General features: G+C 29.7%; 1 protein-coding gene across 5 annotated transcripts in view; it reads left to right on the top strand.

Annotated features, from left to right (window-relative positions):
• Nucleotides 1-13985, top strand: part of Nrx-1 (neurexin 1) — a 235051-nt gene that overhangs the window by 198097 nt on the left and 22969 nt on the right. For all 5 annotated transcript variants that reach the window (XM_087408980.1, XM_087408981.1, XM_087408979.1 and 2 more), the window contains 3 exons: nt 6-299; nt 821-999; nt 1835-2006. In XM_087408980.1, the coding sequence (XP_087265106.1) occupies nt 6-299; nt 821-999; nt 1835-2006 (645 nt within the window). The remainder of the gene's footprint in view (nt 1-5; nt 300-820; nt 1000-1834; nt 2007-13985) is intronic.

The raw sequence follows: 13985 nt of genomic DNA, 5'->3' as shown, positions 1-13985 counted from the left end.
TTCAGGTGGAGTGGAGAAGGCGCAATATGGCCAATTACCAAAACAGATTCTCAGCCGTCACGGATTCGAGGGGTGTCTGGCGTCGTTGGATCTCAGCGGGGAAAGTACCGACCTCATTACCGATGCCGTCGTGCCGAGTTCTCTCGTCACATCCGGATGCGACATTTACACCAACATACATCCGGGCAAGAAGTGCACTCATGATCTCTGTGCCAATCATGGAACATGCGTGCAACAGTGGAATAGCTACACATGTGACTGCGACATGACGAGTTTTACCGGGCCGACTTGTAACGATGGTAAAGGAATATAGACAAGAGAAACATAGATATGCTGGTATTTGCATTTGTTTCGAGAAAGGGAAAAAGAGAGGGGAAAAAGAGATTATTCGTCCACGCTGTTCTTTTTACATACAAAATCGCTAATTAATTAATAATTAATATTTTATTAAATGCTATCTATTAATATCACCCTATGCATGTACTACATTATTATAATAACACATTATCTATAAAATTAACAAAACTAAAGTTTGAATTATTGGATTATTCTACAATATAATAATTATTAAAGGGATGTAAAATTAGTTCATAGTTTGGCTAGAATTGATTTCTTTCGAGAGGAAATATTTTCCATAATTAATCGCAGTTATTGATGAAACTTGATAAATAGGACATTTCTAAAAATATATTTTAGAACGAAGATTCAATTATTATATGGTAGGATGATAATTTAATAAATAACGAAGCAAGAATAATCTCAGCACTTAATATATAATAGATGAAACATCACTTTAACATCAATATGTTTCACTTCGCAGAAGCTATCGCTTACGAATTCGGAGCAGGAAGAGGAATTATCACGTATACCTTTCCGCCTGATCGTCGACCGGAAATGAAAAGAGATACTGTGGCCTTGGGTTTCGTTACCAGCGTTAATGACGCTGTATTGCTTAGAATAGAATCTGCGTCGAGTAACGATTATCTCGAAATCGAAATTGTTAGTATATAATAAATTTGAAGTTACACAGCATTATTAAGCACTATACATATATATCGTATAATATATAGATTATATAATTTAGTACAGGGCTTCCCAAACTTATATAGATTGCGATCCACTTTTTAAAACAACAAATAGTTGCAACTATCTGACAAATGAAAAAAACAGAAAATGAATATGTTAATTAATTTATATCATTTTATTTATGTATTTTATTTTATGTATATTCCAACTTTTTTATATTTTTTATCGGATGTAATATTATAAATCCATTTCTCAGACGAGACAAATTATAATACCTATTATGACGGATGTAATAAGAATGCCCTTGTTCCTTCCTATTTCTGTTCTGATAAGAATGTTGACATCGATATGAGTTATTTTTAGACGCAAGAAATTTGATAATTAAAGTTTGGGAATTAAAGTTTATTTTGAAATTTTAAATCGTTTTAATTTCTATTATCTATTGAAAATTTAATCTTACATAGTAAATTGTGAAAAGACATGCACATAGGCAAATTTGTACAGCTACGCAAAGTGATGAAGTGTAATTTAACATTGTAAAATTTTTTATGATTCCTCGAATCACGACCTATCCTTTGGGAATCTCTGATTTAATCTACATATATAAATAATAGTATTAGTTAAATCGATTTTTCGAAATTATTAGACTTATATAATACGAATTAGCATATTATATATCAAATATCCTTTTAAATTGATTAATTTATATAATTTTGTAAATTTCTTTTCCAATGATTAAATGTAATTGGCACGAACAAAAAATTAAATTTCAATGAAACAAGAAATTAATAATTTATTTGTTTCATAGGTGGAAGGTAACGTTTTTGCGGTTTATAATATGGGCACCAACGATCATCCAATAGGCGAAGTTGGCGTGAAAGTTAACGACAACCAATATCACGTGGTTAGATTTACCAGAACTGGGCCGAACAGCACATTACAAGTCGATGACTACAATTTGCAATCTAATCATCCATCGGGTAAGTAATTTTTGCATAATGTATATTGTAGGGACAATATTGCAACTCGAGATAAGCTATCGTTGATCGATCGTTTTGTCAAGCTTATGTCAGGTGTATAATAAAAAATTATAATATAAAGTATTATCAGATATCAAATATAGTTTGAAATGTTAATAAGTTAGTATCATACACATATGTCAAAGAGAAAACTCCACAAACTTTCTCGATTCATAAATTAAAAAGCAAAGTGAAAAAAGCGCGACGATCATCTCCGCGATTGTCATACATTTGTTAATCATGATAACAGAAATTATAATAAATCACATGAAGCATAACGTTTAGAGTGCAGAAATCGTGTTTAAGTTTAAATAAATATCGCGCAAATACGTGCTTTAAATACGAGACGATCCAAACAGCACGAGAACTGCCGGGAAACTGAAGACGAAGGACTCCCATGTGCTCTTTTAAGAGCATCGTGGTATCAGGACATTGACCCGTTCCATGGGAAACAGCCTTGATCAACCGTTCACGAGACCCGGCCATTGTCTCGTCCTTTTCACGAATACGAAGGCCGCCTGCCGCTCCCACGAAAAGGCATCTTGCTCGTGTTGGGAATGATTTATCGATTAACTAGAATTATCAGGAGATTATCCGGAAACGTTCCTCCCTCCACAATTGCACTCGGATGCATTGTTGGTTCTAAAATTTATGAAGATCTGCACTTAACTCTCCTTGGTGCTCGCAATATTTTTCATTGATACGAGTAAATGTACAAGTTTGTTTGAGATATTTAAATCCGCTATTTTTTGTTTAACATCGCTTAAAAATAGATAATTTATTGAAATAAATTATATTTGCTTATATTTATGTTTGTATCTGCAAATATATCTTATTTCATAAATTAAGATATTGATTGAGAGATATTGATTGAGAGATTATTCTTGTGGGACATTCATCTATTTTAGTAATTTTATTGTAAATATAATAAATACGAGCCTTCTATAATTAATGGATCGATTGACTGAATATAAGCATACAACAGCAAAATCATGAGAAGAAAATTTTAAAAAATACTTTCAACATGAAAGTCACGGAAAATAAATATCAAATCGAGATCAGATATTTTATAATATTCTTCTCTCTCAACATAATATTTTTTCTAATATTTTTTTCTTTTAACGATTTACTTTATTATACTTGTATAGAAGACACCTATCAATTACATGATAATTTTTTTCATACATATTAAATTGTTAAATCAAATCACACATTTTAGAAAATCTATCTCCTATTCTAACGTCTGATTTGCTTGGTTCAAATAATTAGTTTTCACATTCTTTTTATTCGCGTTTATAAAGATCCCGTTACCATTATCATCTTTGTATAATTATCTTACAATTTTATAATTATTAATTACAAGTCTGATATTTTTAAAATTGTTAAGAATGTATTCTGACGCACATATAATGATATACTTTTCATTCCGTTGACAAGATGAAATCCTGATGCTCGACCAAGTAATCGAAGTTTTATCGAACACAAACTAAGTTTATTTACTCTCTTACAGGCTTTGAATTTTCCATCCATAACATGTTGTCCTGATAACTTGACCTTTAAAAAATGCTTTCGCTTATCTAACAAGAGCTCATATTAATCCTGTTAATATCTGTGCGATCCCATTATCCTTCGAGAGAAATTAGATGAATTGGTCAATGAATAAATAGATCTCCGAGATCAAGAATCTTTATAATAAACTATCTACATTAAGATTAATTAATCTACATTATTTTGATTGAAATTTTACGTAATTATATTGAATAAAAGATGATTATATCAATACAAGGCAGTGTTACGTATATAACGAGTATATTTCTTTGAAATGTATTTATACATACACACATACATTGCAGCAAGAATCTATGGACATATTTTGTTTTCAACCTGCGCATGAAACGTTGGAATATTAATTGCATGTTTCTCTGTCAAAAATTGAAATAAACGCCGACGAGCAAATTAATTAATTAATTTAAAGAGATAGTATGTACAAACAGAAAAGAATTTCTACGGTAAACGCCACGTATTTAATTAGCAAACGGCAAAGCGGGATTTCTACTTTCTGTATGCAATTAATTTTGTAATGTCGCTCATGTATCATGTTTACTAGGAATTGCATTCGTTTATACTGTAGTGTGCGCGCGTTAATATAATTAAGTGCCTCACTTAGTTATATTACTCGAATTGTTTACACACATATAAATAAACTGTTGGTTTACTTAATATAATTTAACAACCGCATAAACTGCAGATTAATACAATATTCTGTTTGTTATAATATTCGGAATTTTTTCTACTAAGCATTTTCTTTTAAGGTTTTAATATCAATAATTATTCAGTGATTATACGATTTGTTTGATAAAATTTCTTATTTATCGTATAAAGCAATTATATTTAAAAAGATATTTTGTTATATCTGTATATCAAATTAAGATTTTACGCAGCTCATTGAGCACCATATTTTTTTCATTCAGCTACGTCAGATAACTAGATTTACTTCACCATATAATCAGATAGTTCATATATCTGTTTGTGTATTTCTGCACAGATATTAATTACGAGGCAGCATTATGCGTAATAGACTGCGTTGCACTCATTTTCCTGACCCAGGCAAATTTATCGTCGACTAATGCACGATGCATTTTCATAAGTGTACGAGCTTTTCCCGCGAGCATCGTTTGCACATTGCAGAATTCGCAAATATGCACATATGTTTAATATTTAACGAATACTCATCAAATCTTCTGCTTTTAACTCAATAAGTAGTGCAATCGACTAACGCCGAGACCGTTTGAATGAATAGTTTTCACATGACTAAAACATCTACGAAAATATATGCCAGATAAAATTTAAGTTTCTATATTATTTTATATTTTTATATTTCAATTATTCAAATCATGTTATCTGAACATCGTCGAATTGGTTCATCTATTTGTTTATTTGTTTTGCTTAAAGAAATTAAAGAAATTTACGTAATGTAGATAAAGAACAGATTAGGATATTGAATTAGGAAGATAAAAATATAAGATTTTCCTTAATTCTTAGGTGCGTACAAGTTTCTTATAATTACAAATATTTTTTTTAATGGGTTTAGATTAAAGAATTAATCAGTTATAATTCCTTCGACAAAGTGCACATTATAGTTTTAAATGTCAAGTTATCAAGAATTGCTAAGAAAATTATGTGTCAGATGTGTGGAATTTTGTGGGTTAGAGGCATCACGGAAACTTTGATCTCATGGAATATAAGCCTTTGTTACATTAACCCTTTGAGTCTGTCGCCGCACTCCAATTACCTGTTTAGTGATGTCGCATGTGTGTGATGCGGAACTCCTAACCAACATTGCTGCCCTGATAGCTTCCTAAATTATTTGAAACCCTTTAGAATCTGTGGTGATCCTGTCCTGCTAATAAAAGTTAATGACGCAAATAGATTCGATTGAACCGCTTTTGCGGAATGTCTTAAACGATACTAGTCAATTCCAACTAATAATTGTTGCCAACTAATTACTCTCGACATACGGCGATGTTATTTAATTATAATTAATTCGGACGGCCGACATGAAATACCAATACTTTATTTAATTACTAGAAATATTTATTTCTGCTAAAATAAATAATATTTTACATAATTATGATGCAAGAACGGAGTGCTGCCTCGAGTAAGAAAATACATATTTTAATAATGTCCTTGTTTTAATATTTTTTAATTTATTGTAATGTATACTTATGTTATTTATATATATATGAAGTGACAGTTTCGCGTTCACTTATGTATAAACAGATACAATTATTAATAGAGTAATAATAATTAATAGAGTGAAAGAAAACGATAGATTAATAATTATAGAGAGATTATTTCATGCACGGTTTTAGATATTCTCGTATAATTTGATATCAATTTAATAAACAATGATTTAATAATAATATTAAATAACGCATTTATAAAATGCATTAAATGCGTAAAAAATATATTTTGTCACGAAGTTTTTTATACGTATGCATTAGATTCTAGTCTGATGACATTCATTCTGCCATCTTTATCATTAGAAGTTCGCGCAAGCTTAGGAAATTCGATCTTTTCTGGAGCACGTACGATGCCGCCACCCTCTACCCACTCTCCACCCCATGTGACTCGCATATCATGCGGCTTGCAATGAAAGCGAGAAGAGAATCCTCTTCGCGCTTTCTACTGCTCTGCTTCATGTGTGGAAGATTGCTTATCCTCAAGCCACGTATTCTCTCTCACGTGCGTACTGTCTTCTCGATCGTCATATATAGACGAAGATATAGAGAGATAAAAAATAATAATATTTTAAGTATCTCTAACAAAACATGATTATAGCCACCAGACGGCAGACTTGTTTCTTAAGATACAATAAGAATAATAATAAAGAATAATTTTATAAGATTAATGAAAAATCAAAAGCGCCTGAAGCATAAATATTACAAAACACTCGAGAAATGAATAATGTGCTTAGTGTCAGCGATACTATACGACGGAGTCGTTAAGTTTTCACACTTCAAACAATATTCCTTTTTTATTTCTGAAAACGAGATTTGTGCTAGAAGTGAAGTTATTTATTTCTTCACTTTTAACAAATTATTATTATTAAGAGAAAAGATATCTCGGAACATAACGTCGAAATTAATTGAACTATATTATTCTCGATTCAAGAGAACGAAAAGAAAGAGTACAGAATAATCAACTGTTTTCAAATAGAATAATCGACGCTAAGAATGGAATATACATTGGTCATTAAAAACGCGGTTGACAATAATAGGGTTAACTACTTCAATTGAAGCACCCTTTCGAGACTAATTGAAACCAACCCCTTTAAAGGAAAGCTCGGGCGGAACCTTCTTACATCGCATGCATCTCTGATGGAAAAGGTCACGTGGTAGGCCTTTTTTCTCATTACATTCCTCGCTCTGGTGGCCACGTGTTCAACCCCTGTGCCACTTCTTACCCTCCATGCTAGCCCTATCATAAAATAGTTTGAACGACACGTGGTACTTGAATATTTTAGAATTCTACGATTAATATTTACTTTTGCCACAACATAAATATTCTGCCATATTTATACCTACATAGGTATTCAAATGTAATTTTACATGTAGACGCATATTTTCAACATAGCACAAGCATCCGTGTTATTAGTTTGATTCTTTATTTTAAAAAATTCAAATTGTTAACTATGACGTATTAATAGAAGAAACAAATAAAGAATTATCGATCACACGAAAATAAACGAGGGTTGGAAATAAAACCCTCAACATCCTACGAGGATCCCATGCATCCTCCTCGATCGTCCTATCTTCCTGATATCTAAGTAGATCAACTCGACTAGAAGGATCAACCCTTTCGTTTCTATGAGCCCCGAACCTTTTATGCAGTACATTCTTACTGAAAAGTAATCTATCGTCTTTACTGTTCATAAATTCGACGATTTCCATAAAATTCACGTAATGCATTATCCTTCTTTCAAAAAATGTTTATACCACAATGACACATATTTCATTATAATTTTTTTGATAAAAAAGTAAAAGTAGAAAAATTTTAATGTACCAATAGTCTCGTATATTCAATTCAATATTTCTGTTTCTGAAGTCCGTTTTTAAATTTATTATTAAACGTATTGATAATTACGTTATTTGCGATTGCTTTTCAAGTATGAAATTATTCGATAACCACTCCTAGGACTCGAGAACACTTCTTCGAATTCTATGCTACCCTGGTCTCTAATTAAGGAACTCTATTCATGGTGTACCCTGGGGGTAATGTAATCCACGTCCCTATGGGAACGCCTATGCATTCTAATGTAGGAATAATAGCCTCTTCTGCCCATTATTTCAAGTCGTTTTAACTCATCCATATGTACCATTGATGCTAAGTGTAAGTTAGTTCAAAGCTGTAAATGGAAGATTTATTTTGAGTATGTCTACTTACGAATTTACTATGTCCAATTATAGCTCTGAAAATGTAATGAAAAAATATTATTTATCTTTTCATTGATTTTATTACAAAAAGAACTGATACGAATTATTAAAAATTGTCTAATTTTAATATATAAATTTAAATAAAAATTTATCTTTGATAGCACGCGGCAAGAATGTTATTGATAATTTTAATTAATTTTCACATTAAAATTAATTAAACTGAGTTAATTTTAATTCATTTTGTCTTATACTCGTTATTGTTATGGAAAAGATGTTATAATTTGTCGATGGCAGCAAGAAATATTTTATTTTATTAGAATAATACCTATAAAGCTTTTAGTATTTATTTTGGAATATTTAAACATTAATTTGTAACAAAATTATAAATAAAAAATTTGTCTTACATTTTCAACAGTTATCCCCGAAAATTGATAAAAGCTACGTTAAGATACTTTTCTTTAATCATGTAAATATTGGTCGATCATTGAAACTAGCTTGAAATATTAAATTTATTTTCGATATTTTTCGTTCTTATTTTATTTATACAAATACGAGCTCCCGTTTTTCTTAATCACTCTGTCAGACACGTCTTAAAGTTTCTTCTTGCATTACCCTGATGTCCTAATACTCGATCGACGGAATTTGACCGTGGGCGAGAATCGTTCTCACGCTCGAGGCAGGATCTCGGCGTCCTCGACGAAGGCGTCCTCTGATATAGTCAAGGGGTCGTGAGAGGGTTCGAACCTTGAATCCTCCTTCGCGATCTTCCCTCCGCGCGCGGTATATAGACGAGGACCTTTGAACCCGTAGAATTTCGTGTCGATAATTCCTAACACGGCGAGGGAGGCTAAATTCAATGTCGCGCCAAAATAATTCACATCATGAAACATACATAAAGCGATAAGATACTTTCTTGAAGACAGAAAAGGTTATCTCTACCATTCTTGATGTATTTTAAAATCATTTTCATATAAGATATTCTTTCATACTTTTATGTCGCAAAAATAATCCCTGTTGATCAATATATAAAAAGGCATTGTTATTATACTAAAGTTATTTTCTGCAATAGAGTACTAAATGGATAAAATTCAAATCCTCTGTCTTCCTGTGCATCTGAATTTATTTAAAATGATATTCAAATATATTTACACAGTATAAACTACAAAGGCGATACATTTATATAGATTACAATATTTCTCATTTCGATCATTAATTGTTAGAATTGAAAAAAATATGCTCATCTGATAATGTGATTTAGACTACATGTTACATTATTTTAAGGGTTAAAATAAATTATTGAGTAATAAAGAATTTTTCTTAATATTATATTCTTATTATCATGTAAGTTTCTAAAGCAAAACAATTGCAAAAATTTATTGATAAAATCCTTCTTAAGTTACCGTGTGACTTCCACGATGTCCACCCCCATTCACTATTGTTGAAAGATCCAAGGTATCAAAGTTCTCGGAAGATACTGTGGATCTTCCTCTTTTTCTTTTTTTTTTTCACGGAAAGGCAAAGCATCCGTTAGGCTCGTGGGAATCGAAGGACGAGTCGCAACAGGCGTGAGAAAGCAACTTCGAAGAGAGATCGAATCTTCTCAGGGTTACTAGGGAATCATTCGGTGCTAAGAAGCTTCTTTAGGACCGAATACCCGTAAGACGGTTATTAAGTAATCCTATTAATTGCACTTCCGTAATTAATCAGCGCGTTAGACCAAGAACGTAGGTTACTAGTTGTTAAATTTTTCAACTAATTATATATGACTGCTTGATAATATAATGATATGTTTTCATTTGAGATTATTGAAATGGCCATAAATTAACATGGCCTACATGCTCATTAAATTACTTAAATTTGCTTTAATTGATTTTTCCTCTTCCTCTGGATTTATTTTTCTCTTACTTTTAGTATCAAACTTATAAGAATAATGACGATGAATCAAAACATTTGCATATTTGAGATAATAGAACACGAAGCTTGCAAAGCTTTCGAAGAATTTTGTGACTGCTGAAAATTTGATAACACTGATAAATAAAAAGTTATAAGAATCTCAATTCTTATACGCGTTCTCTCTCACAAATATTTTAGATTATTATAGGAAAAGAGAAGATTGCTACATCAAAAAAAAATTTATTAAACCTCAATTCACACATATTTTTTTCAATACTGGCTTAATATTTACTTATAGTAAATAACTGTTTAATAAAAAAAGATATGATTAAAAAAAGAAATAATTGTTAATTCAAATTAATGATTCTTGTACCAAATATAAATATATATATTTACACTTAGTAAATATCCAGCTAGTATTATTCAAACGATATTATTATTTAGTACATTTTTTGTATAATGTCTTCTAAAAAGTTAAACTTATTTTTAAAACAAATTTCTCAAAACTGTGTAGCAGCCACTGTTGATTCTATTTTTTCTTATATCGATAGTGATCAAATACGTTTACTATTATATTAAATTCTCATTAAAATATAACCTTCTAAATTTCTAAATAAATAATTATAATATATTTATATATAAATTATTTATATATGTGTGCAGTATATATTACACATACATGTCTCATTAGTCCTTTAGAAAACCATTCTCATTAATTCTTTAGAATTTAAAATTTTTTAAATAAACTTGTATTATTGTGTATATACATGTCTCATTAATCCTTTAGAAAACCATTTTCAGTCTCATTAATTCTTTAGAATTTAAAATTTTTTAAATAAATTTGTATTATTGTGTATATACATGTCTCATTAATCCTTTAGAAAACCATGCTTAATCTCATTAATTCTTTAGAATTTAAGATTTTATATAAACTTGTTCTAAAAAAACAAATGTATATATTTAACTTATAATCAGATGTAAAATATATGTCACTAATTTCGAGACATTATAACACATCTCACGATCCTTTAAAGATTAAAAATTACATAAAATATTTTAATTAAGTATTTTATTTTATAAAAAACTTAGATTAATAATTTAAATAATTAACTAATAATTTAATTTTCAAAAGTTACATATTACAAATTTTTGAAAGAAAATGATGTTATAAAAATTTTCTGATTTGCGACAAAATTTTATTCTATTTTGTATAATTTTTTAATTTCTCTATATTCAATATTTTTATATTTATTTGTACATAATTATGTACTATATAGATAATTAGAAAAATATTTTATATAAAAAATTCATAGTTTTATTTTAAAAAAGAAACCGCAATTGCATTTTGTAAATGCGGAAAAGATCGATTTATAAAAAGATGTAGCATTAAGTCATGCAAAGCTTTCCATAATGAATTTTAATAAAGTTAATTTACATGATAAGTTTTATCGAGGTTTTATTTATGTGATGTTGTTCGCGTATAGTTGCACCTGAAGATCCTTTCCAAGTACTTCCATAGTATTCTGTTTTCCCAATAAGAATGACACGCTCGACTGATCTTCCTTAAAGAAGCATCCATTAATCAATAGCTTCTTGTTGAAATCTCTTTAACAAGTCCTTCCTTTATATACCTCGTTCTATATCGCGATGACTTTCAATTGTTACCATAATTGACTTGAGAGAAACATAATTGAATTAGTGTCATATTCCTCGACACATTCTCTGATGAAATGTAAAGTTACGTAATTATATTGATTCTCAACTGAATCCCTCGCATTAAATTGCAGACTGACATTTTCAAGATTCATAGAAATTGCTAAACGATCACAAAAAAATGTTTAAATTTTTGATAAATATAAAATATAATCTATTATATTGTATGTTTATTTAATGCACATTACTAGACATTTATAACGAGATATTAAATTGATATTTAATAAATTTTTGTTAGTAAAAAATTTAAATTATATATATATATTATATATATATAGAGTTTAAATTTATATATATAAATCACAACTTCAAATCGTCACAAAAATCATCATCACGGAAATTGGAGAAATAACAACAATGTGAATCACAATTAAACAGTCATAATATGTGAGTTACTGTGATAATTCTGTCATACAGAATTTATCTTAATTGATTTTATCTTAATCGGAATGTATGCGACTATCATTCTTGAAAAGAGTCACGACTTATTTAAGATATTTAATCTAATAAAAGATTTAGATAAAATTCTCTCTTTATCACGAAGATTCAATAATTTCCTTCTACAGTATGTAAGTATTATAGACATTATTTATGTCCAATTTCTTCACTTCTAGATAACTTTATCCAAGAGATATCTGCCAGAATTCAATGGAGATATTTCCTGGATAAAATTATCCGCAACTTATCTGGAAGTGAAGGAATTGGGCATTAGAGAGATTATAATATACATATTTAAAAGTATTACTTAAAGTAAAGAAAGTAGAATGTTTTCATCATTCTAACTTCCATAAACTTCTGCTGTAATATTTTATTTGTGTACTTTAAATTCTAATCTCTATACATATAATCTATCACTGGAACAGCCTTGAGAGACTTCTTGCGTCGCGTTTACAAACGAGAAAGAACGTTCAATAGCAGTGATCAGAATCCTGAGAAAAAAACATTGACAAAAATTTCATTTTCTTTAATATATGTGTGTGTGTAAGTCGTGTCTCTTTCTTAGCGTGACATTCTTAGCGTTTCCTGATATCCTGATATTTGGTGTTCGATTAATTCGTGTTTACAACGTTCTTCACGCCTCGGTTCAGTCCTTAATATATCATTAACGATGTCATTATCAATACATTTTAATCAGATGCAACCGAACAAGATGTAATATCGATACGAAAACAACATTTCGTATCTCATGACACCCATGGCCGCGTGCGTGGTCGGAATTTAAGTATTGTAGTACCGCTGCTTTCTCGATGACATGCACACCTGGTAGAAGGAGGCTATAAAATTTCCGTTAGCACTTTTTTAATATAATATAGCGTTACGCAAGACCGACAAGATATTTCGATAATACATCGACAATAATGATTAAAATATTATTGATTATATTGATTTATTTGTAAAACACATTTTGAGAATAAGGATTAAAATATTATTGATTTTTTATTGATTTATTTGATTTATTTATAAAACATTATTATATTATTATAATTACAGGAATTTTATTTCCTGCTGATTAAAGTCTAGTCTAAAAATTAATTGTTTTGTCGGAAACGATTAATTTTTAGCTAGCAGATTACAGATAAGATTATACATATATATAATCGTTTTTTTTTCTTGCAAATATATAATAGCAGTAAATATTCCGAATTTTGCATATAATTTCATACGAAATAAAAATGTACACATCGTAAAAAATGCAAATATAAAAATACATGAAGAAATGAATGTAAAAAAATTAAATATGTGAAAAAATAAAGGTGAGAAAAAAAATATATGCAAAAAATAAGCCTCGATGTGATCATTACTTGCATGCTAAGCAGATAAATGAAACACGAGGGATGAATGTAAGTCCAACTTGGAAAGTGCCTCTTCTAGCATAGCAATCCGATCTTTTTCGAACGTATAGGGCCTGGTCAAGGTTGAATTTCGTCAAGAACCACTTCGACATTTCTGCTAGCCTAATAGAAAATCTTGTACTAATTTATATTTACAACGCTTTTCACGCCTCTCAATGAATTACGGCGGCATAATGGGTGATAGTCGTTATGCGATCTTTCTTTTAAACGATTTATTAGCAGACCACAAATTGGATTGTATTATCATTAAGGATTCTCGTCCATCTTACAGAAGATTTTTTAACTTTCTGTCATTTCTACTGCCCTGCTCACTGAAATACACGAGATATCCGTTGAAAAATATTGGAGAATCTTTCGTCCTACTCTATATGATTCTTTATTATGATTAAAATATCAGGAAGAATTGAATATAATACTAACGTGCATCATAGTCTTAAATATTCGTATAAATATATTTTACATAGGATTAATACACAGCTTATCAGTTTCAGTAATAAGCTAATATTAATATTATTAATGCTAATATTATTCAACATTACGGACGA

The sequence above is a fragment of the Acromyrmex echinatior genome, chromosome 8, assembly GCF_024713525.1.
Source record: "Acromyrmex echinatior isolate Ae372 chromosome 8, ASM2471352v2, whole genome shotgun sequence".
Lineage (NCBI taxonomy): Eukaryota > Metazoa > Arthropoda > Insecta > Hymenoptera > Formicidae > Acromyrmex > Acromyrmex echinatior.
This window is presented reverse-complemented; position numbering and strand designations above follow the sequence as displayed.